General features: G+C 41.3%; 1 protein-coding gene across 3 annotated transcripts in view; it reads left to right on the top strand.

The window, feature by feature from the left end:
* Positions 1 to 26,917, top strand: part of LOC122813994 — a 256,454-nt gene that overhangs the window by 156,635 nt on the left and 72,902 nt on the right. For all 3 annotated transcript variants that reach the window (XM_044086568.1, XM_044086569.1, XM_044086570.1), the window contains 2 exons: positions 14,801 to 14,866; positions 22,463 to 22,756. In XM_044086568.1, the coding sequence (XP_043942503.1) occupies positions 14,801 to 14,866; positions 22,463 to 22,756 (360 nt within the window). The remainder of the gene's footprint in view (positions 1 to 14,800; positions 14,867 to 22,462; positions 22,757 to 26,917) is intronic.

The following is a 26,917-nucleotide window of genomic DNA, read 5'->3' as shown; positions in this document are numbered from 1 at the left end:
TATTGTTTTTCTGTATCTGTCTGAGTCTTTCCATCTGTGTTATATTTTAAATTTCCTGTGAATTGCAACTCTGGTGTTTATTGTAATTAGATTCTCAGTATTATCATGTTTTTTTATTATTTATAATTAAATATATCTAAACCTTTCATTGTGGCTGGTCTTTTAGAAAATGTTTTAACCCTTGAGAGTACTTGCATTTATTTAGTGGCACTGTAACATCACACTCCTGAAAGTCTTGCTGATAAGTTAACACTACTATTTGTATAAGTATTAATTTTATTAAGAGTAATTGGGTACCCTGGTAAGAGCTTTAAAGTAGCTGGCTGGTGGCAGTGAATCTACCCTATAATCTTGGTAGAGGTGGCATAGCAGGTAAATCTGTGTCACCCTTTCCCTGGTGTGTGTGTGTGTGTGTGTGTGTGTGTGTGTGTGTGTGTGTGTGTGTGTGTGTGAAAATCAAATCTCCAAGAGTGTGTGTGTCAACTACTTGGAACAGAGACACAGAACACTGATTTCTGCAGAGAGAAAGGTGGGATCTTATTTGGGGTCTGGAAAGGACGTCCAGCCCCAGGACTGGAGTTTGCTCCCTGTGTGCTCTTAAGGGAAAGTGTGCTTAGTGCAGAGAGCTACATCTGAAAATACTGTGTGTACCTATTTTGTGTTCTAATAGAACATTCCCCACCGGTGTCAGTGATGAGGATTGAGGCTCCTTGATTACTGGTCCAGAGGAGGGACGTCACACAGGGGATAAAAAACAAGGATGGGTAAAAGGTCATTCAGATGTTCAAAGTGTGCTGATGCAGTTTGGCTAAGGGGGTTGTGAAAAGAGAGTGGTTTTGGTGAATGTAATATAAGAGTCCATACAGAATGTGGGCACTTCTGAGGGAACTGTGGCGAATACTAGGAAATACAGAGAGGGGTAGGAGCTGGACCATTGGATGGCAAAATAGGACCAAGCCAAATCAGGGACAAGAACAGAGTAGCAGACAGGATGGGAGGAATGGATTGCTAATAAATTTTACTCATCCTTAAGAAGCAAACTGCAAATTATATCCTCCCCATGAACTCTCAGAAGTCATGACAATGATGCGGTAACATTAACCAGAACCCTTTATGGACTCACATCCAAGTAGAAAGCTACATAAAATTATTCCCACTACCCAAAATCACCTTCCATTGATCTTTGGCAGATTACAGAATATTCCCTTTTCAGGAGAAAAGCTACAAAAACTTCTTAAAACAACATGCAGTTGTACATCTTTTCTTGACAAAAGCTAATCTCCACCCCACCTCTTCTTTCTGATAAGTGCTCCTTTTTAACCCCTTTTGTAGTTCCTTCAACTGTTTCCCCTCCAAAAGTGAATTTATCTTTCATTAAATATGTAAGCAGTTGTGTGGCTGTTAATTACAAAATGTTAACAATGCTGGCTCTGTACAATGCTATGAATCATTATGATATCGTATAGTATGAATGAACAAGGGACTGACATTGTTTAACGTGGAAGAACAAGTGGATTTACTTATTGTATTACAGCTGTTTCCTATATGTGTATATTATTCTCATTTCTGTAGCTGAATTCCTCTCATTTCTGTTTTCCATAGCTAGCATTGCCTTGTTCTGCTCATGATTTTTTCTCTGACTGTGCTTTATCCCATAACTGTGCATTTGCACCTAGGTTGTGGCTAAAAAGGGCCCTCGAACCAGTCCACCCACCATGCCAACAAAATAAGCAAGCAGTAATGCCAACTGAGTGTGTGTTACTGGGGAAATAATGCCCAGCTAGGGGTTTTGTGAGGCATAGGGGGATGCTGTCTAAGGAAAGGAGAGTAATTAAAACTATCTAACCACCTACTTGATTATCCAGTTAACTAAATAAACAGCTGAACAAACAAACAAACAAATAAAATGGATGGGGTACCTAAGCTGTCCCTCTTGGGGCTGGTATAATCTACTGCATTTGTATCTGATGTAATAGTAAGGAATAGAAAACAAGAAAACAACAGTAATCTCTTTAGGTATGATACAAAGACAGGACTGATGCTGTATGTTGTAGAGGCCATCATAAGCATCATTTTAAAATGTCTAGGAGAATGGGATGTGAAATACTGAGGTAAGGCTACACATGCAAGACCCTGCACCTAGGTAGTAATGACTGCAGGGGAAATACTGGATAGACAGTGTTAAGTTTTATAATCAGTGTGTGGACAATGCTGGCCAACAGAATGCTTGTTTGCATTTCAAAGTGAACGCATTCATTTGAGAGCAAACTGATGCTGACTCTTTACAGGGCCTAAGAAAGCCCTCATGTGGAGCACTGTGCACATTGCTGAAGGCCATACAAGCAGAAAGAGAGCTCAATGCTTGAGGGAGAGGGAATACCAAAATGTAACCAGAATGTTAATGTAGGTAGACAGACTGAACTATGAGATGAGGAAAGGCTGTGAAAATTAGGAAACCGTATAATGAGGAAAAGGGTGGAGAACAATGACGTAATATGGAATATGATATTGTTAATCCTCATTCATTCCTTATGCACGGGTATCAGTTCCAAGCTCGGAACCGAGCCGGCCATTTTCCAAGCTCGCGTCAGCTTCAAACTCTCAAGCTAAACTCTTACCCACAATCCCCCTCTCCCTGTTACCTCAGATTTATTTTGCCGCGTTGTCATCCGGTCGTGTCAAGCTACTTCTCTTGAGCTAAGTGCAGTCAGTTGTTGTTTAATTGCTTTACAAATTACTTTTCTGTCAGAAAAGTTCATATTTTATTGTCTCTTACCCTATCACATCTAGCGTTCATAATTTCTTCCGGTTTTTCTGCTTTTTCCTTACGACTTTTACCGCGAGGTATTCTCTCTTTACCATCGTTGGTAATCTTTTTCCCTTTTCTCTCCCATACCTTCGGGTACTCTCTTGTACCATTGTTGGTATTTTTCTATTAATTACTTTGCTGTCATGGCAGATAAAAAAGGTAGTCCGGGGTTTAAGCGGTGTTCTGATTGTGGACACACACTGCCTACTTCTGATGCACACTCTTTGTGTGTTTATTGTTTGGGAGTTTCCCATTTGTCTGTTGACCCACCCTGTACTATTTGTGAGAACTTTTCTAATAGAACATTGTTGGAAAGGAAAAACAAGCTGATACTGAAGGGACTTCTAAAATCTCCCTTTTCAGAGGCTATTTCTGGGTTGGAGGTCTCAACCCCTCCTAGAGCCCATAAGAAAATGTATGGTCCTACTAAGCCTAAATCTTTGCCTTCTTCCCCGGCTGGGGACTCCTGTCAACCAAAACCTAAAAAGTCTAAAGTTTCTGCTCCAGAGCTCTCTCAGTCAGCCTCAGTACTTTCGGTTCCTAGAACTTCGGCACTGAGGCCTTCGGCTCTATTAGTGATTTTGGCTCCATCTTCTCCTGCAGCCTTCTATATATCAGCACCGAGGGGCTCCTCAGTTCAGACCATTACCACTGTATCGGCACCGACCATTCAGTCAGTGCAGACCTTGACCGCGTCGGCTCCGAGATCTTCCTCGGGACCGACGCCTTTATTGTTGACTCCAGTTTTGTCAGTTCCAGCTTCAGCACCGACAACCACTTTGGCACTGATCCCTGTGTTGGTTTCAGCTTCGGCACCGACAACCACTTCGGCACCGATCCCTGTATCGGTGCAGACAATGACCTCGGCACCGATGACTTCTTTGGTGCAGACAACAGTAGTCTAGTCTCTCTCGGCACTGTTGTCCTTGGTGCAGTCAGATGAGATGGGCACTGAGTCTGCCTCTTCTGTGGACAAGCCTGTTTCTCCCTCAGTCTCCATGAGGTCCACTAGAAGCCTTTCCAAACATGATGTGTTGCGTCTTGTGGACCAGGTACTCTTGGCCAGAGGTATCCCACCCCTCAGGAACTATCCTTCCTTGGAGGTGATCACCCATCTTCAAAGACCCCTTCTTATTCTCCTCCTTCATTGCCTTTGAAGTCCATGGATATAGCACAGTCTTCCCCTTCTGTGGTTCCCTTTATGGATCTCACTAAGGAACTGCAGTTGCCTCCATGGCAGGAAAGTTTTGCTGTGACCCAGGATGTCAGCTGTGACATGCATAGCTTGCTGCTCCACAGCCATCCAGGGACTCGGGGTCGGCAGGCTGAGCCACTTAGGGGAGGGGTGACCCCTGTCCTAGACATACATTCCTCTTCAGGTGGACCAGCCTTTCAACTGATGGAGAAGGCTCTCGCTGCTGCTGGCGATACTGGACTGTCTATACCTCCGCCCTCCTCTGGTACACTGGTTTCACAAGTCACATTTAGCAGACACTGGGTGCAAGGGCCGCAGGACATATTCCCTCAGGAACCCCCCTTTCCGTTGTCTTCTCCAGCTTCTCCCACTGAGGGTGTCCACCAGAAAAGTTTGTGTAAGAGGAAGCACATGGACTCCACAGAGAAGTACCTCACTGAAGACACAGATTTCGATGAGGAGGAAGGATCCCATTGGTCACCCTCTGAGGTATCCTTTGGTGATATCCTTGAAATCTTGAAACAGAGAGGTGACTGGCAGTCCTCTAATCCGACCTCTGAGGAATCTTTGTTCCTGCAGGCCTTTTGCACCCGGCCCCCTACCTCCTGGGTTACTCCACCTGCCGATGAACTTGTTTGGCTCATTGTGCAGCATGCTTGGAAGGCTCCTGATACCGTCGAAGCTGTTCCCCGGAGGCCAGATAAGATCTTGTCCCCTCCTGCTTCGGATCCCCATGGGTCCAATGGTCTTCCTGTGGATGCTTTGGTGGTGGCGGCTGCAACAAAAAAGGATCTGGCAGAAGAAGAAAGCCAGATTGTCCATCCACCTAACAGAGAGTCCTGGGCCCTGGACAGAATAGGGAAGTGCACCTTTGCTTCAGCGACCTTTGCTATCAGGTCCCTGAATTATATGGCACATTTTACCAGGCTGCAAAGGGATTTGGTTTCTGAGCTCTCTGAAACCTTGGCTGGTACAGTGTCTGATGAGGTCCGTGACAAAGTGGCCTCTCAGCTGGCCACCATTGAGTCTATACCTAACTCCTCTATGCGACTGATATCTCACGCATCAGAAGGAGCAGTTAGAGCAGCGGGTTCAGCTGCGGTCTTGAGACGACATGCCTGGATGCGCTTGTGCAACTTCGCAGAACCCTTTAAGTCTTCTTTTCTTAATGCCGCCATTGAGGCCTCCTCGTTGTTTGGGCCCAAAGTTAAAAGCACACTGGCCAGATGTGAACAGGATGGTAAGACCCTTTCTGCTGTAGGTGTCCGTTATTCTTCCCCTCAATGTGCTTTCTCCCGAAATCAAAAGAGTGGGAAAATATGGTTCAAGAAATCTCAGGGTCCTTTCCGTGACACACAGGCTGAGTTCTCCCCCAGAGTCATAGGGGGAAACTCACAGGGAAGATGCTCCTTTCAGGGCAGAGGAGTGTGCTTTCGGGAGAAAGCACACTCCTCTGCTCCTTTCAGGGCAGAGGAGTGTGCTTTCTCCCGAAATCAAAAGAGTGGGAAAATATGGTTCAAGAAATCTCAGGGTCCTTTCCGTGACACACAGGCTGAGTTCTCCCCCAGAGTCATAGGGGGAAACTCACAGGGAAGATGCTCCTTTCAGGGCAGAGGAGGTCCGCGTAACCAGGGTTCCAGGGGATTCTTTCCCTGGTCAATCCTACCAGTGCTCCTTAAGAGCAGCCCAACTCCTTTCCTCTGGAGGTGGTTGGGGGACGTTTCTCCTTGTACCCTTCTGCCTGGCTAACTATCACCACCAATTCCTGGGTACAAAGGATTATAACCAGAGGTTATCATATCCCCTTTGATCTTTGTCCCATCCCTTCAAAAAATCTTCCCGACGTTCCACCCAGTCAAAGGGAAGAAGCAGCACTAGAGATAGAAAAGATGCTATGAAAGAGAGTCATCCAAATAGTCCCTCCAGACCAGATAGGATCCGGATTCTACTCAAGACTATTTTTGGTGCCAAAGAAAACCCGGGACTGGAGACCAATTTTGGATCTCAGTGTACTGAACAAGTTTGAGAGAGTACAAAAATTCCGGATGGTGACAATACAGTCTATCCTCCTGCTTTTGGAAAAAGACGATTGGATGTGCTCTATAGATCTTCAAGATGCATAATACCACATAAAGGTGGACAGGCCATCAAGAAGATTTCTGCACTTCCATGCGGGAGCCAGTCACTACCAGTTCAGAGTACTGCCCTTTGGACTCTCTACAGCCCCCAGAGTGTTCTCAAAGTGCATGGCAGTTGTCACAGCTCACTTGCCACTTCAAGGATTCCAGGTGTTTCCATACCTAGATGACTGGCTCATTTCCGCCCCCACCAGACATCTACTGGAAAAAACCTTGGCATACTCTCTCCTCACTGCTCAAAGGCTAGGCATAACCATAAACTGGCAGAAATCCAATCTCACCCCATCTCAGTCTATAGAATTCATAGGGGTTATCTTGGACACAAAAAACTGCAGAGCTGCTATCCCAGAGCACAGAATTCTAAGGATAAAGCAACAACTAATTCCATTCCTTTCAACGGAAAAATCCACGACTCACTCGGTTCTACAGCTGCTGGGTTCCATGGCAGCCTCCATCACCATTGTTCTCCTGGCCAGGTTTCACATGAAGCTTCTACAATGGCTACTGCTCACCCAATGGTATCCTTTTCAGTATCCTCTTTCAACCATGATTCGAGTAACCCACAGGTGCAAACAGGATTTAAATTGGTGGATGACACACAATCTCTCACAATGGTCTCGCCCCTTCTCCCCCCAGCAACCCAAGGCCACAGTGACCACGGATGCCTCCCTGATGGGGTGGGGGGGGGGCTGTGTCAGGGACAGACAGTCCAAGGCACTTGGTCTGAACTGGAGGCCCATCTGCATATAAATGTTCTAGAGCTGAGGGCGGTACTTCTGGCGTTGCAAGCATTCCATCCCCTGCTGCCGTCTGGGACAATTGCGATTCAATCAGACAACATGGTGATGGTCTGGTACATCAACAAGCAAGGTGGAACCAAATCTTACCCCCTTTGTCGAGAGGCCATGAGGATATGGCAATGGGCGATGGCTACCAACCATTTTCTTCTAGCAACGCACATCCTGGGAGTTCCAAAGTGATAGCAGACAGACTCAGCAGGTGCATTCTTCAACCTCATGAGTGGTCCCTGAATCCCTTGATAGAGGCGAAGATCTTCCACCGCTGGGGCCATCCTTGCTGTGATCTCTTTGCATCCCCGACCAACTACAAATGCAGCAACTACTTCACCCTGATTCCCCCTCCGGGACAGTCACCCAGGGATGCTCTAGTCCACAATTGGCCCTCGGGTCTTCTTTATGCATTTCCACCCTTTCCCCTCATTCCCCAGTTTCTGAAGAAAGCCCGTCATTTGAAGAGCAAGGTGATCCTCATAGCACCATATTGGCCTCGACAGATTTGGTTCCCCTTCCTTTGGCCTCACCTACTAGATTGACCATGGATTCTCCATCCAACCCCGGAGTTGATCTCACACCCACAGAACCTGATTCATCCCAACCTGAACAGCCTGAAGCTAACAGCTTGGCTACTCCAGTTCCCTTGATTGCCAGGCAGAATAATCTTTCTTTACCAGTACGTGACATTCTCATTGCTTCTCATAAGTCTTCCACTAGAATTACTTATCTGAGCAAGTGGAAAAGATTTACCTGTTGGCTGAAAGATAAACAAGTAGACCCCTTTTCAGCACCAGTGTCAATAATACTAGACTATCTGGCCGACCTGTTTCAATCGGATCTATCGGCCTCTACCATTAGAGTTCATTTGGCTGCAATTTCTAATTTTCATGAGGGTGTCCAAGATTCTTCTCTTATGTTCCATAAATTGTGCAAGACCTTCATAAAAGGTGTGAATCACCTGAAGCCACCTTTTAGAGAACCTATTCAACCATGGGATTTATCATTAGTTCTACAAGCTCTGACAATGTCACCTTTCAAACCAACCTCTTTTTGCGACCTCAAGTATTTGTCATGGAAAACCTTGTTTTTGGTCGCTATTACTTCTGCCAGACGTATTTCTGAACTTCAAGCTTTATGTATCAAGAGTCCATACTTGATTTTTCATAGAGATAGAGTGTCTCTGAGAACTAATCCATCATTTCTGCCTAAAGTGATCTCTGAAATGTCCATTAATCAAGCCATTTAATTGCCAGTTTTCTTTCCCAATTATTCAAACAGAGGAGAGTATTGCCTACATACCCTAGATATACACAGGCAAATCCATTTTTACTTAAACAGGACTAAACCCTTTCGTAAATCTGACCAGTTATTTTTGGCCTTTTCTGGACCTAGATTAGGATCTGCTGTTGCTAAGGTCACATTAGCTAGATGGTTGAAAGACTGTGTGACCTTTATTTACACACAACGTAATATCTCGTTGCCTACTACCATGAAAGCTCATTCAACAAGGTCGGTGACAACTTCTGCTGCCTTCCATGCCAGAGCTTCTTTACATGACATCTGTGCAGCTGCAACATGGGCTATGCGTCATACCTTCATCAATCATTACAAATTGGATTTGGCTTCCAGGGGAAGAGCATCTTTCAGTTCTATGGTGCTCAGGAATGTCCTTCCATGAGAGCCTCCCAGGAATAGAGGTAGCTGGGGACTCTGTCCCATGTGTAAGGAATGAACAAGGATTAACAATATCAGATAAAGAAGTTTTGTCTTACCATAACGTTCCATCTGTATTGTTGATCCTCGTTCAGTCATTACGACCCTCCCTCCTTCCCCCTCCTGTGGTTTCTAGTGGATCTCACCATCCGGTTCTCTTGGGTTATTTATCCAGAGGTAGCCTCTACCTTCTTTGACTTGCAAACTCAATCTGAGGTAACAGGGAGAGGGGGATTGTGGGTAAGAGTTTAGCTCAAAAGTTTGAAGCTGATGCGAGCTTGGACAAATGGCTGGCTCAGTTCCGAGCTTGGAACCGATACCCATGCGTAATGACTGAATGAGGATCAACAATACAGATGGAACGTTATGGTAAGACATAACTTCTTTTTCCCAGGGTAATGAGAGGCCACTGAACTTACAGGGATTTGTAGAGTAGAAAAGAAGGGGCATAAATGGTGGTAGAAGAAAAAGTTTCAAGATGGGCATGGAGTTATACTTCACTGAGAGGGTAGGTGGTGGGCATAATGGTTAAGGTGGATAAAACACAAATACCCCTCGACAGATAGCTGTAGGATACCAGTGAACACTGAAATTTCCAAGAAAGATGCTGAATACTTGTAGAAATTTCATTTAATAAAACCATCCACAATATAAAACACTGGAGTTCAGTGCTTTCATTCCCGAAGGAACTTCTTCAGAACTCCATAATGCATAAAACACGCACAATAAATACAACTACACCCATAGCAATTAACCAATGATATTCCATTAGGAATTCAAATCGTTAATTTTAAGATTGAACTGCTAGAAGTTGCCTCATTGAGGCCAAGAAATTGAGTTGCATTTAATTTGAGCTACCATTTTAGCTCGCTAGATTCTAAATGCTCATCCACTACTCATCCCTGAGCATCTTTCACAATTTTGTTGATAACCAAAAAGCAGAAATTATGACCATTATTTAACCTCAGATGTTTGAAAGTAAAATTGGTATTCTTCTGCTTCTTAATATCTTTCAGATGGTCATATGTGCAATCTTTTAACCTCATAGAGGTCTTCCCCACATAGAATGCGGGACGTACTTGACATTGGGCCAGATAAACAATATTTTGAGTACAACAATTATATTTATCTTGCAACTTATAAACATGCCCATTAACAGAGAATTCAAAGCCACAGAAAATGTATGGACACTGTGAACATGCACCACATTTTTTCATTCCAAAATTAATTAAAGGGTTCTCTACTATTCTTCTTTCTAAAATGTTTTAATGGATTCCCCTTTTCTGTATATTATTTTTGGTCCACAGTCCAATCTGAACAATACATTTATGTCACCCTTCATTACATCCCAGCTTTTCCTCAAAATGGTGTTAATAACTTGACTATCTAAATTATAAGCGGAAATTAACATATTTTCCCTTTTACAAATGGTCCTAGATTCATCTTGTACAGATTGGGTTGTTACCAAATTTTGATTATGGAGAATGCTACTATGAATTATTGGAACAAAGTGCCCCTTTTTCCTGTCAGCAACAATCTCTCTGCATATGTCTTTCAGGAATTCTGGGGGATACCCCCTTCTCCTGAATCAATGAAAGCGTTTAACTCCAGTGTTTTATATTGTGGATGATTTTATTAAATTAAATTTTCTACAAGTATTCAGCATCTTTCTTGGAAAATTCATTGTTCACTGGTACCCTATAGCTATCTGCCTAAGGGGTATTTGTGTTTTATCCAGTTTGTGGTGAGTTTACTACTCATAATGGTTAAAGTGTTTAGCTAACAAGCAATAGGTACAGGACTTGATTCCTGCCACAACAAATTAAGCTAGCTTAAAATGGCCCACAGGGGCAGCTAGCCTTGTACTTAGCTATGAAACTATGGTAGTGGAGGGCAATCAAGCTGGGCATGAACTTGTACTTCCTGAGAGATGGTGGAACAGGCAGAATTAATCGAACAAAGGAACTAGTGAAGTCTAAGGCCACAGACTGATTTAGGAGAATATGCAAATAATTTATGTAATTTACCTGCCTAGCTGTCATGAGGTTGGTTGGTTTGATTGCTGTGTGATTGATTGTTGATTGATTGATTGATTGACTGATTGATTTGGTGGGTTAATCAACCTGGTCCATTTTCAACCATAGAGCATACAGATTATGACGTGCTTGGTTGATTTATTTATTTAGTTTATTTATACTTAATTACTGATTGATTGCTTGCTTGCTTGGATGTGTGAGTTAATCAAACTGGACCATTTTCAACTACAGAATGGGCCAGAAGCAATTATTGTGGTAAACAAGGTACAGATGAAGTCAGAAGTAAATGATGGAAATGCTTATGCACAGTAGTAACAACTAAGTATAATAACTAACCAAACAAAATTGTTCTAACAATACATAGCAAGGAATTTCAAATCAGATTATTATTTAAGTGGCTGAAGTTTGTTCTTGGGCAAACGGAGAAAATAAACTAATTTCTATGGTAAAGTAGCATTTGTATTTCCGTGTAGCATTTTGGTGTAGAACATTAAATTAACTAATTACTAGAGCAGTTCATTCTGGTTTGCAAGGTGTGACACCCCACCACTGGCAGCACTGGGGGATGCACACACTGGGAGGATGACAAGTACACACACAATAAAGTACAATTTCCCTTAAGAGCACACAGAGATTACAGTCACTCTGAGGCTGGTTTCTACCTCTTTCTCCAGATCCCCAATAAGACTCCCCACTGGCACAGCTATAGAGTTGAGATCTCAGCTGAGTGGCCAAGCCAAGACCTCTAGCACCCTCGCTGTCCAACCAGTGCTTCATGTCCCTGCCCAAGTAACTGACACACACACACGTTTTGAGATTTGATTTAAACACACATACACACACCTGGGAAAGGCTGACACAGGTTTACTAGCTATGCCCTCTTCTGCCCAGACTACAAGGCAGTTTTGACTGCCACCATCCACTCCTTTTCAGTTACTTTAAGGCCCCTAACAAAGGGTGTCCAATCTTATTGTGTAATGTTACTATTAATCCAAATGGTAATTTGACCAAAAACAAGGCTATTAGGAGCGGCCCACAGTATCACCAAATAGATATGCAAGTACTCCTAGAACTTAAGTATGTCTCTCAGATATCAGCCACAATGAGAGGTTTAAATATATTTAATAATAAATAATAAAAGAAAAAGAAAATACTCAGTAAACAATCACAGTTACATCAGAGGTGCAAAATCACAGGAAATATTTAAAACAACATTGCAGGACAGTCTCAAATAAATAAAGAAAACATCTAAGCTATAATTCACTAGATTCCTGTCTGTATCTAAGAGAAACTACTGTACCCTAGTTAACTTACTATTACAGAAGGCAAGTCAGATGTGGTGAGTGGGGCTTCCAGCTGATACTATCAGGTCAAAGACAAAATACAAAATGCACAGTCTTTCTCTGAGAGTTCTTAAATTAATATTTTAAATATTACAGCTGGGGTAGCTGGCAGCATGACATCATTTCTTGTCATCTGACTATCGATTCCCAGGCTCACAAGCATGGATTTTAGCCTCTACCTGCGAAAGCATATAGACCTTAGATCTTTTGGCAAATGGTGGAAGTTGTAAAATAATTTACATTCCTTCACATTTAAAGACAATACAAAAAAACTTCTAGTTCTACACATTATGTCTCCTGTTGCACTGAAACTAAAAGATAACATATCTTTTATTATGTGGTTATAAAGTAATTTAAGTTTTCAGCTAATCTCCATTGTTATAATACATAAACATCTAAACAGTTACAATAGTGTATATACATTTCTGCTCAGTATTTTACAAAATATCTCTTCCACACGCATATCTGTAGAATATAACATACAGTTCTAATACAGTTGTAAGACGCATATCTGTAGAATATAGCATACAGTTCTAATACAGTTGTAAGACAAGCAATTGCATCATGCTGATATTCACAAATGACACACAACCACTTACAAAATTCCAGATAGCTGGGCTGGCAGTATCTCCTTCTGTTCCACTTCTATATAAATCAAATTAATATTCAAATGACATATAAAAAAAAGTATTTTGGCTTTCCCCGGTTAGGGGTTGCCACAGTGGAACTCTGGTCCACTCATAATTGGCAGTGGATTTTTATGGTGCCGAGTTGCCAGCCTGACGCCCAACCTTCAAAGAAGGCACGCCCATTCATGCTTTCACCTACCTGCATATCTTTAGCATCACTCGACCATGGGGAGGACATGCAGACTCCACACAGAAGGCGCTCCAGCTGAGAATCGAACGGGAGAACCTCTTGCTGTGAGGCGACAATGCTAACCGCTGCACCACCGTGGCCTATATAATTGTTTACAAAATTCCAGCTAGTTGGGCTGGCAGTATCTCCTTTTGTTACAGAAGGGTTAAAATGACAGTTGTAAGTGTACTTGTTGCAAGCAATGTACTGGATTTCAAATAAATTAACCTAAACAGTGCTAGAAAGGCTGCTGGAACAGCATTAGCTGGGGTACACAAACCTGAGTGTAGTTCTGACTGTAGTGAGAAAGTGGAAGGGACATCTGTAAGCAATCAAAAAGCAACCAATATCAGACAAATACAGATTTCCAAGTCGCTCAAAACCCATAAAACATAAAAGTCTCCATTACTGTATGTGAGAAACAAATGTCAAGCAAAGCATGGAGCAGAAAGGAAGCAGGCAGGCAGCTGTAATAGTAAGGCAGGAAGAGGATAAGGAAGGAAAATAATTATCAGTGCTTAGTGTCACTTTTTCTGTACAGGAGAACAGAATGACTGTGGCAGAAGCTAGAAAAAGGCTGTTGCCAGGGCACCCAAAAGGGGATATGTGGAAAGGGGGATGAGGCAGTAAGTGGGCAACTGCAAGCAGCTAACTGCAATAAATGGGCAGGTGGGCAGTCTTTAGTTTTTTTCCAGCTGGTGTGGTCATATGTCCTTTTATGTTATGTTATACCAGAGTAACATAACAAGTGCTCAGACCATCAGTGGTTTAGACATTTCTGTGACCCTGCAATGCACTTACAGGTGATGGGTGTGGATGGTGGAGCATCTGGGACTGGATGAAGGGTATGGATGGTGGAGTATCTGGGACTGGATGAATGATGAAGTTATCTAAGGGAAGGCTATTTTTCATTGCTGGGACTGGATGAAGGGTGTGGATGGTGGAGCATCTGGGACTGGATGAAGGGTGTGGATGGTGGAGCATCTGGGACTGGATGAAGGGTGTGGATGGTGGAGTATCTGGGTCTGGATGAATGATGAAGTTATCTAAGGGAAGGCTATGTTTCGTTGCTGGGACTGGATGAAGGGTGTGGATGGTGGAGTATCTGGGACTGGATGAAGGGTGTGGATGGGGGAGTATCTAGGACTGGATGAAGGGTGTGGATGGTGGAGCATCTGGGACTGGATGAAGGGTGTGGGTAGTGGAGTATCTGGGACTGGATGAATGATAACGTTATCTAAGGGAAGGCTATGTTTCGTTGCTGGGACTGGATGAAGGGTGTGGATGGTGGAGTATCTGGGACTGGATGAAGGGTGTGGATGGTGGAGCATCTGGGACTGGATGAAGGGTGAGGATGGTGGAGCATCTGGGACTGGATGAAGGGTGTGGATGGTGGAGCATCTGGGACTGGATGAAGGGTGTGGATGGGGAAGTATCTGGGACTGGATGAATGATGAAGTTATCTAAGGGAAGGCTATGTTTCGTTGCTTTTTTTTTTTTTTATATCAGTAATACTTATTTTCCTTTAAAGTACCTAATAAGCAATGTGAGTCTTCTGGAAAGATATTTTTGCACCAGTTTTAAGTCTCCGGGTAAAGGCTTCTGCCTTATGAAATACAACTCTATGAGTTATACGACCTGTATTAAGCCCGTAATTCATATGGGAACAAAAAAGAACAGTAGCAGCCAAAGTAGAACAGTTATAGAACTACACAAATGTGACTCTAGAATTATTGGCTTACTACTGTCCTGTTCTCACTGAGAAAACCAGAGCAGAAATTCATGTGATACCTGCTCCAGACTGCTCCGCTGTGCTTCACTGTCAGTATTCTAAGAGACTGTTCATGTTGCTTATTTATCAGGATGTGCCTTTCTCTCTTCTTCCCACTAATGCATTTTTTTTCCTTTCTGCAGAGTTCTCTGTTGTTTACTTGGTGATGTCTACCGCCCTCATTTTTGTAGCCAGTACTGAAGTTATAGGTAAGTAATTATTATTCTTTTAATTAATGTTTTGTTCATTCTCCCTGCCTATAGTTCTCAGTTTCCTTGCTCAAAAATTCCAAAGGCAAAAGTAATGAGGGAACAAATCCCCAAAATCAGGGGCAATTTTTAAATATTTCTCTAATTCACTTAAAATGTAAATACAGATTTTACATCACCAAGTATTTTTGAACAGTAAGAGGTATGAAACCCTAATAACTGGTATTAGCTCAGCAATTTACTGGAAAGTCAAACATTTCATGAGGGGCAGCTCAAAAATATGAAGCAGAATTAGGGCATTATGAGAAATCAGGGACAGTTAAGAGCTGAGCTGGTCGTCTATCATTCATGGCAGTACTTGAACCTAGGTCACCAGTAGTTGTTCATCCCTCTGCCAATGAACTGGTCTAATTCTAGGTAAGTTACTAACAGCATATTTTCTTTGTTAGCATGTGCTCTTGCCCTGGCACAATTTCTGAAAAAAAATCTGAAGCATGAAAACAAACAAACAACTCTTGAATGGATATTTGATTTCACTGCTGATGTGTTAAAACCCCATTTGCTTTTACAATAACAAGGTGCTATTTTTGTGGTAGTTGCTATGGCTTGCTTTTTTGTTCCTGAGAAAACAAAAATGCTAATGAAAAACTATCATGTTACAGTGCAACAGAAAGTTGTAACAAAACCAAAGACTGACCCATTTTTCCCAGCATTAACCCGTTCCAGACAAACTGTCTCCAGTGTCAGTAGTACTTTATATTTGAAAAGTGACAAGCGAATAGTTGTTGAAAAACAAGGAAGCAGAAATGTACAGTTTCAATGAGATGTAAACAAGTTGAAGAAAACAGCTTAAAATATAAGTAATATGCAAATGGTTCTGTTCAACAGGCAAAGAAAACTAAAATGAACAAAGTCAGCTTAAGCTGATTTTTACAGTAAGCAAGAAACCTGGCACATAAAAATGTAAAGTGTAGATTAGCGTCAAGAAAAGCTTTGCCAAGTTTTAATACATCTTTTTATAAGAGGTGCGGCATGAAACTGTGCAGGACCTTGTTTTATTTACACACAGTTTAGTCTTGGCTGTCTTGAGATAATGCCAGTAATAACCTGACGTAACATGCAAGATCCCTGTTCATTCTGTCTTCTGGCAGAATATGGCAACTGTTTATCTTACTGCGGTTAGGAATCCATCTGCTTACAACTTCTAAAAGTGGTGTTGTAAGGATTAAAACAGTACCCATAGTTCAAAGAACAGTGTATCATATTTGAGACTGGGTAAATATTTTTGAGTTTATTTAAATGAAAAAAGAACACTGGTCTTGACCATGCTAGCTGCTGGACAGAGGAAGCACAAGCTGGTGTAGGCGTCTATTACACAAAAATGATATAAGAGCCCAGTCTAGGTAGGAACAGAACACGTGCAAGTGAAACTAGACCTCCTAGAACGAAAAGCATCAAACGTGCTTCTTAAAGTGCAAACACAGCAACATCACTGCTCAGTAAAAAGTTGGAAATAGTAAAGGTAGTGAGGTAACTGCAGCTACATTTTGTCCTGACATAAACAGTTTTTACACTGAATATTATGTAAAGTCTGGTGTAGTTAACTGTGGTGTAATGCAAGCCCTCAGCAGTAAATATAAAATGGTCTGGTTTACTAAGTAAATGCATTGCTTTACTTAATCAGAACTCAATGGAAGTACACTCATGCCATGCCTAAACACATGCACATGTGTCCAATGATAATAGCTCCACTGCAAAAGGCACACAACACTGACCCAAATATCTACAGTTTTTGTAGAAATGTCGTCTTGGAGAATCTAATTCTTAAAAGCACTCTCCTTTTCGAACTCATGACTTCTTTCAACTCTATCTTGGCATTGCACTATATGATAATTAATTATCAATTATTATGACTCAACCACATTCTTTTATCTTACATATTCCCTCCCCCAGCATGGGGGCCTGTCATTTTCCAAACTGAGTTGCACAAGGAGTCTAATGCAAGTGATTGCCAAATAGTACAACACCGATGCTGTGTAATACAGATGCCAACAAGATGAGCTAAGTCACTTGAGAAATGTTCAGAATCATACTCCATTTAGTACTAGTCTGTAATGGATGTTCAATCAAAGACAAATGTCTGTCATCACAATGCAGGACTGTTTAGTACCGTACTTTATTAGTACCTTTTTATTGAAAATGTAGAAGAAAACTGACTATATCGGCCTCTATTTCTCAGTGCTTGACATTTAACTCTCATGTTGTTTTCTACTAGAAAATATTGAATATACTGCTTTATCTACTCACTGTTCTTATTGAAAAAGCTGTTACATGTTGTAATGCATAGTGCTGACTCTATATAATGGATTGTTAAAACATATTATCTCGCTGAAGTGAAAGTACTACAAGAAAAGAGTTTGTTCAACTGTTTTTACCATTTGCTAAACGGTTCTCCATTGTAATATTCTTTATCAGGTGTAATCTCCCTCAATTCTGCCAGTACCTGCGATAGTTCGACAGCGTAAGATGGGATCTCCCTGCTGCAGTCCAAACAGAAAGCTGTCCTGCCCACTTCACCCAAAACCTCAAGGTTAATTTTGTATATGCTTAAAACGTGTATAAAAATCAAAAGGTTCTCCCCTTCGATTCTCGGATTGGGTTGGGAGTGCCTTCTGTGTGGAGTCTGCATTTCCTCCCTGCAGTCGAGTAGGCGTTCGAAAGACATGCGTTGAATGGGCGTGCCTTCGCTAAAGGTTGGGCGTCGGACTGGCAACTCGACACCATAAAAACCAAATGCCAATCATTAGCGGACCGGAGTTCCGCTGTGGTGACCCCTAACCGGGAAAAGCCAAAAGACAAACAATAACAACAACATTAAAAAGTGTATAAAAATTACAGCCGTGGGTCGTTAGCACTGTGCGGTGTCCCTAGCGTTAATACAGTAACTCCAAACAACTACAATCTGGCTATAATAGTAGACTAAAAGGTATACCTTATAGTTTTAGCTTTTGGAGCACAAAAAAGTACGTGGGAACATATGGACATATACCTTTTTGCAGGCAGAAAACATCTTGTATCTGTATTAGCCCCGCTTCGCTCGCCCTCGCTATGCTCGGGCTCGTTACGTGCCCCACCCTGCCCCCCATTCCCAACCACCCCCAGTAATGCTAAATTTATAATACCAAAGCCACACTGCCTCTATCTACAACCAATCACAGAGAAAAATCTGTAAACGTGCTGTTTCACACTTTCTATACCTTATTTCAAATTAGGCGTAAACTACAATCCCCACTATGTCGCTACTACCTGCATCACCCCCTTTTAAATTAATACTGTTATGTTCCCTCATACCTCTAATGCTCATCCTATATCTTCTCACCACCTATGAACATCAGAACTACCTAGGGTTCCACTACCCAAAATGCCAAACCTCCACTCCAATAGTGCCAAACATCCATAATCACTTAGTCAACTCCTTCTTACCATACAACATAAATATGAAATACCCCTTAACCAATTAGATCCACATACATAAACCCCAAAACCAAAAGATACCAAAGTCTAATAATCAAATTCCTAAAGCTCATAGTTAAATCACAGTACAACCTCATAAATGATGGAGCCATCTACCCAAATCCCGGTCCAACCACAACGGGTGACCCTAACCAATATCACTACTATCCCAGCTAACTGTCAGACTTTAAACAGACCTCCCAGCTCACTCTTGGTCAGTCATTTGAACATCAGAAGCGTAAATAATAAAGTCCACCACATTCATGCTCTATTAGATGCTCACTCTCCAGACCTACTATGTCTTACTGAAACCTGGCTAAAATCATCAACAAAAGACAATGAGATAATCCCTCCAGGTTATAATATAATGCGACTTGACCACAAAACTAGGAAGGGAGGAGGGGGTAGCTGTTTTATATAAATCTATCCTGCAGGTGACCGCTGACTTCTCACAACTACCGTGTGATGATAATGCTGAAATTCTTGTTAGTAAACTACCTATCAATAAATGCAAACAGATAAATATCATCTGTGTTTATATACCCCCAGGAAACAACATAAACACACTAGAGATTTTCCCAAACTGGTTGACTACCAATTAACCCCAAGAAATCATTGTCCTTGGAGACTTTAACATTGATTGGAACACCTGTTCCTCAGAACACCCTACTACTCATGTAAACCTATATGGGTTTTCCCAGATCATATCATCCCCCAGTAGGATCAGTAAATGCAACAACTATGAAACTACCTTAGATTGGATACTCATCAACAGCCACTCACAAATGTACAAAGTGGGAACCCTGCCAGATGATATGAGTGACCACTTTCTCACCTATATTATCAGGCATAAGACTGACATTCTCAACCAACCCACCTATAAAACAGTAAGAAATAGCAAACACTTTAACCCCACTAATTTCCAAAATGAACTAAACTTATGTGACTGGTCAGTCCTAAAACACCTGGACTCAGAAGAGGCAGTAAAATACTTTAACACCAAATTCCTAGCCATCCTTGACAGTCACGCACCTTCTCAAACTGTTAGAACAAAATCAAAAGTTACCCCATGGTTAGCAAAATAAACCAGACAAAAAATCCTGCTTAGAAACAAATCCTGGAACAAATGGCATGCCACCAAAGCCCCTGCAGATCAGCAAAAATATAGACAACTAGGTAATGACACAAAAACATCCATTAAGTTAGACAAAAGAAACTTTTACTACAATCTACAAAAAAAAAGTCAGCCTCAAAGGTTCTGGGCAGGCATTAATAAACTTCCTCACCCAGGACAATCCACCACTCCTACCCCCACAGATACCAAACAAAAGCACTCAGACGAAGTGGCCAACACCTTCAACTCCTTCTTTACTGAGACCATTCAATCTCTAGCCAGTCAGCTGTCTCCTGGTAGTCAAAATCCAACTGTTTCTATACCCAGCTCTCAACTATCCTTTCACCTTCAGCCTGTCCCCACATCACTAATTCGAACCTTAATCAAAAAATTAAAACCAACCACCCTTGCAGCTGATCTCCTACCTGCAGAGTACCTACAAAAAGCTACAGATGTCATTGCTTACCCCATATCCATCCTAATTAATAGAACAATATCAGAGGCTACCATCCCTTCTATCTGGAAAGTATCCCACATTATCCCACTCCATAAAGGAGGCAACTGTACTGAGCTATCTAATTACAGACCCATAGCTATACTGTCACCCCTAGATAAAATAATGGAGAAATGTATCCATAAACAACTGCTAAACTATATTAGTCAAAACACATTACTAGCCAACTCACAGCATGGCTTTAGACCATTTCACAGCACCACCTCGGCCCTCCTCTCCTTCTCTAACACCATAAACCAAAATCGCAACAATAACATACTTTCCTCAGCTCTCTTTATTGATCTCCCTAAAGCCTTCGATATGGTAAATCACCAACTATTCATTAACACCCTGACAACCTTTTCCCTAGACAAATAAGTGATCCAATGGTTCCAATCTTATCTGAGTGGTAGACAACAGGCTTATCTGAGTGGTAGACAACAGGCTATCCTTTGGAAGGACAAATTGTCTACCCTCCTACACATCACCCTAGGAGTCTCCCAGGGCTCCATATTAGGACCTCTTCTTTTTTCTATCTTCATTAATTATATGTGGGTGGTCATCCCAAATGCAACTTGCATCCAATATGCAGACAATTCCACTTTAATTTGCTCAGCCACTTCCCCCTCTGATCTGCAGACTTTAACTCAAAATGTCTTTAATACAGTTGAAATCTGGCTCCTCAATCGTTGACTTATATTAAATCCTAACAAAACTAAGATGCTATTGTTCTGTCCCACCTGTAGGTACCCCCTAACAACCTTTACTATAAAGTCTAGCAATGGTACCATTATTTTCACCTGATTCCTCCACAAAACTCTTAGATGTAATGATAGACAATAATCTCAAGTTTGATTTGCACATAAATCAAACTATTAAAATAGTCAATAAAAAATTTGGTTCAGTGTATAGGATTAAACCCTTCCTAACCCCTCTAGCCAAGACTGTTTTTGCACATAGTCACCTCCTCTCCACCCTCCTTTATGCCTCCCTTTTATTTACAAACCTGAGTAAAAGTGACCTAAACAAGCTATCAAGCTGCTACCACAGCATTGCTAGATTTACAGCTGGAGCAGCATATAGAACACACCACTGTCTGAACTTAGATCAACTGGGATAGCTTGAACTACCCACTTACTACAATATAACCAAATAATAATTGGATATAAGATTCTATACTAACCTGAAAATACATCAATCCTTAAAAACCTATTTACCCCCATAACAACCTCAAGATTGTATGCTCGTATAACAGACTGTTAGTTCAAACAGTTAAATCCAACAACGCAGCTGGTGACTCTTTGTTCACCAACTCTGTTGGCAAAACGTGGAACTCTCTACCTTCTGAGCTTACTACGACCCCCTCTCTAACCCAATTCAAAAAGGGCCTTAAACAGTACTATAAAACACATAGGTTATGTCCCTGCCTTAACCCTGACTAGCTCAGATCTTATAACCTTACTATTACTTCACTTAGACTGCATAATACTGATTGTCTATGAACTCTTTATGTTGTAACAATAGGAAATCTAATAATTGTTTTGTATTCATGAAAAGTAATTTGTAAACTGTGTCTCTGAGATGCAGTTGTAAACTGTGTTATTTTCATGTATGTTTTATACGTTTTTTAAGTAAGTTCTTGGAGCTTTCTCCCTGGGCCTCCGCTGAAAATGGACATATATCCAGTTGGACCATCCCGGTCAACAAATGTAAAATAAATAAATAAATGTTTATACTAGAACTGTGACAATTCCCAGAACAATCAATCAACAATGAGCAAATCATAACTGTTTGGCAGGGCGTTTTATTAAGTGAGACGCACAGTTCTCCACACCCTGCATTAACTAATAAAGTAACCTCTGCAATATGCAAACTTCTTGTAAACACTGAAGCAACACAATGCATTTCCCCCTCTTGGAATTAACTGCAACTCCCTTAATTTCACAGTATACGTTATATAACTGGATTTACTAATTTATACCATTTAATAGCTGGGGGATCTCGCAGAACAATTAAACATTTACAGGGGATACTTAGGCAGTTAAGTGCAGCATTTGCTGAAGTTTGTAGTGTTCATTCATGTACATGGCTGTATATCAAAACTCAAAGCTCACAAACCAGAGAGCAGCCCAACATTCTGCTGAAAAAGTCACCAATATATTTACTAAAAAGTGCAGATACATATTTTAATCAGGCTTTTTTTTATTTTATAATAGTCAAAAACAAGTTTTTCATGCAGTAATGAGCTTAAACCTTTAAATTAGTCTTTTATGCACTCACAACTTACCATTAACAGCTTTACAATTTAAGCTTATTATTGTCAGTGTGTTCACTTTTATCAAAAGTAGATTAGACTGCAGAAATAATTAACATTGTATAACTTTTTGGATTAACCTAATAATGATCTGGTAGCAAGAGCTCAAATTTCATTTAGGTTTTATTGTGACAATTAATCTTTGTTTTCTCTTTTATGTAGTTCCACACCTATATGGTATAACTTTCTACCAGTCCCACCACTGCAGACACCAGCAGGAGGAGCAGGTGAATTTGATTTGTGAAGTACGAGGGGGCTACGCCTTACCCAATGTCACCATCTATGACAGCAAAGGATCAGAGCAGATGGCAACCACCAAAAACGAGGGAAGAGAGGATGGGCTCTTTGACATGAGCACTTCAGCCAAGGTCATCTGCTTGTTGAATACCACATACATCTGCCAGGTGGCCTCCTCAAAGAAGGAGACTATTACTTACTTGAGGCTTGCCTTTATAGGTAAAAAAGATTACACCATTTGCATCAAAATGGATCAGGAACATTTGAGATGGTTGCATTGTTATGATGCTTTGCCCTTTTGTTTCTGTTTGTCAGAGATAGTGATAATATCTGTACTGTAATTGTCACATTGCCAGAGGATGTACTATGAAAGGACACTGATATATTTCTGCAGCTTTGCAAAACAGGCAGACAGGTAACTTGTGCTGTGCTGGACAGGTCATGCATAAATTTAAATATTCTAAGTGGAATACAGCTTTAATAGTTTCATCCTTAGCACATGCTGGAGTATATCAACAACAGTCATTTAGAATTTTTTATTTACTAGATGAAGCAGAGGCCAGTACGGTGACATGCTAGTTGGCAGTATTGTTTTACAGTACTTGGTGCGTGGTTTGATTCTTGGTTGAGGTGTGATCTGTGTAGTTTGCATGCACCCCTCTTATTTGTGTGGCTTTCTGTCAGGGTCTCTGATTTTTCTTTCACAAGACAAAAGTAAGTTGGCAGTTTAAATGATGATGCTGAGTTCTCCCTGGGTGTGTCCATAAATGTGCATATGCCATACAATGAACTATTGTCCCATCCACGGTGGTAGTCAGAAGGCCTCATCTATGCAAAATGTGTGGTAATGCACATGTAGTTAAGTGTCACATTAGTTGGATGTAATCACTGCATTGCAAGTTCAGTGACCCCAAAAATCAATTCTGATAAAGGCAAGGGTACAGGAGACAACTTCTGACATGGGGTGCCCTCTGCAAAACAACAGACTTTAAGCCATTGTTTAGATGCTATTTCAAGCCCTTTTGTTTTCTTCTAAAATGGCACTTGAACATGTGGAATTTGCAAAGCTGCCTTAGAGCAATGTGGGGCTAGTTCTTGGGTAGGTTTGCCATCCTGTCATGACTCTGATCTAGATAAAAGCAGGTACAGAAAATAGATGGACAGAAGATGAAGCAGAGGTACAGTCTGCATTGTTTATAGTTATTCATACTTGTAACTGGACGCAGTCAGAAGGGCACAGTTAGCTAATTCTAAACTGTTAAACTCAGAAGGATGTGTCACATTGCCAAAGAACAGTGCAGATCTAGATTATGGGACCCAGTAGCTAAATGTACTAAAGCGATTACAGTTAGGGAAGCTGAGGGTGGGAAGTAGACGACAAAGTGCTGATTTGAGAGACAGGTATTAAAGAATGGGCTTTATATCATGAAGCACAAAAATGATAGATCTATGTCAGCTAGTTGCCGAACAACATTTTCAAAACCCAGATGGTCGAGACCAAATGATCAACAATGCAGTTCATCGACAGTTTTGACTGAGATCATGGTACAGTGGGGATTGGAGAATACACCCTTTTCCCACTGTAGTGCAGTCTCAGAGTTGGTATATATAATTGGCAGGGGAGATGGGGGGTGCAGGGTGGCTTGCCCCCTGCAAGAAATTATGTTTTGTGGGAGTTCTTTTGATTATTCCACTTGACTTGACGAACTGCATTGTCGAGCATATGGTGTCGACCATGTGGGTTTCGACAATGTAGTTCGTTGATCAAGTGACATAGACCCAGAATGAAAAGCAGCTGCTGAGTTGAGAGGCGAGGTTAGTGGGTGGGGATAAAAGGGGGTAGAGTTCAATCCTGATCAGCAGCTGAGCCTAGCCACAACTGTGGTGATGACTGGCATGCAGTTGTAAGATAAGATAAAGTAGACGGCTGTATTTAGTAAGTGATGCCACAAGACAGGCACTAACAAACAGAAAAGAAGAATGTTCTTAGGGTAACCGGGAGAACATCAGACAATGACAGAGCATAAGTATAACATTTCTGAATACTCCAGTCTTCCTGTTTGTGACACATGAGGCATTATAAGTTGCATAATGTCTGATAATCTAAGTGTTCTGCCAGGATACTGCAGTGATATTAGCCTTGACAGATGTCTACATACTTTAAAATGGATCAGTATATATGTGTCAAGCAGAGCTGTAAGTATTTTAACTTAGTAGTAAAGGAACTGCAAATTCAACATGTCCTGGATTGGATTTTGTACTTGATTTACTAAGTTTAATTTATTTGAGTAGACAGCTTCATTTTTTTTATTATTTTTTAAGTTTAAGTTTTAAGTTTAATTTTAATAACAATTAATACCAGTACTAGGTTTATATTGTTTCAAATCTGGGGAGTATTGTTGTATAGTTATTCCATTGAGAACACCTGGTGGAAAGTTTCTTAGTGTTTGGTGTTTTACACTAAGTTTGTGAAACTTGGCTTACTGAAACTTTGAAGGACTGTGCAGATTTTGTCTTGTTGTTTAACACAACTTTAAACTTCAGTTGTTTTACCCTTGACACTACTAAAATAAATAAATTGTTAAATGAAAAATAATAAATAGAGAATCACATGATCTTGCATAAATCAAATGAAGACATTTCCTGTGAATCAAATCATCTCAGTTACTTATTTTAAAGAAAGATTATACTAAGGTTAGGAAACATACTTAATAATAAACTCAAAAAACTTGACACCGTACTGCACATTTGGGAAAGTACACACTGGTATACAGAAAGAAAGGCACAATGGAACTGTTACTCTAGCAACAAATTACCTTCATAAAGTGAACTGCAGCAAAGCATGTGAGCTGTAATAACAAATACAAGCTGGGAATGGTTCCAAAGTTCATCCCCGGGCATAATCCTCTGTGCTGCAAGGTAAAACACTTAAAATATATTTTAAAGAAGAATTTTCATTTAAGTGGACTGGTTCCCAGAGTTCATATTTCAGCCTACTTCTCTGAGAGAAGCTCTGCTTTTCATTATTTTCAATGTCAACACTCAAAGTTGGCCAGTTACTGGAAAGGGACCACAGAACCTGCAGAAATCCAATTATATGTAGAGACACAGGGCCCATTGTAATCAGTCACTGATTCCTAGGTGACAGAACGTATAGAGATCAGAGCAGAGATATAGGAAGTGGTACCTGTAAAGTTCAACTCTCATATAAGACCACTAGATTGGGGGATATAATCACTGATGTAAGACCACGTTACCTAAAAGGATTCCATCACTAGTGAGGGGGCACAGTACCTGGAGGCTTTCAGTAGGACCTGGAAAGGTTCATTTACTGATATGGGCCATATAACCTTAACAAATTCAGTAAGAGGTGTAAGGCACGTGATCTCTAGGGCTCAGTTAGTGGTGTTGGCTTGAGGGATCCAGTCTCTAATATGGAGATACAGGACTTGGAGGTGTCCAGTTGCTACTGTGATGTCACAGTACTAGAAGGTAACTGTTACTGGCATGGGGGTCACAGGACTGGGAGGTAAAAACTAACTGCCAGTAGATCACAGAACTAAAATGTATTCACTTATTGGTGTGGGGACAGTAGACTGGGCAGTAACAAACATATCACTTGTGTGAGGCTACATAACTTACTGTTGTTCATTAACTGGTGTAAGGTCACAGACCTGGAGGTGTGCAGTCATTGATCGTGGCCTCAGGACCCTGAATTGTCCAGTCAGTGTTGTGGGGGGTCATAGGACAAGGAGGTTGGCTAGTCACTAATAACTGCCACAAGCCTAACAAGTATCCACACACTGGTGTTTGAGCACAGAATTAAGAATGGTCCAGCCAATGATATGGGGCTACAGAACCTATGGCTTTCCAGTCACCAGGTATGTGGTTAAAAGTCCTGGTGGTTTAATCTGTGTGTGAACGAAGAGTACTTTCATGAGTTTTTCATTGTCTAAATTACAAACTCTTCACTGTTAATACCGCCCAAGTACATTTCCCATTGTTTTAATGGGAGCGCAACATCGCTATTTGCCCTGTAACTAATTTCACCATTATATGGTGTTATTATTTCCCCATAGCTGTATGACTGTGATCCCTAAGGAAAACAATGTTTATTTGGGCCAGCTCCATGAAGCAGAGAGAAGGAGCCCTGACTATGAGTCAGGCAACCTGTGTTCAGTTAGCAGACTCAGTCCACAAAGAGCTGTAGAACATCATTTTGGCAGTCCACACATCCCAGGGGGAAAGGATATTTCCTATGCTCAGACTACAGCCCCCAGTGGAGATTGGTGATTCTGTTCTCAAGTAAAATACAAGGAGCACACTAGCAGGTCACCTGTGGACAAAATTTCATTCTGACATTATTGCCTGCAGGACTCC

The sequence above is a fragment of the Protopterus annectens genome, chromosome 10.part0 (assembly GCF_019279795.1).
Source record: "Protopterus annectens isolate FY-2018-M chromosome 10.part0, PAN1.0, whole genome shotgun sequence".
NCBI lineage: Eukaryota > Metazoa > Chordata > Ceratodontiformes > Protopteridae > Protopterus > Protopterus annectens.
The sequence above is the reverse complement of the archived record's forward strand: the minus strand, read 5'-3'. Positions and strand labels throughout refer to the sequence as shown.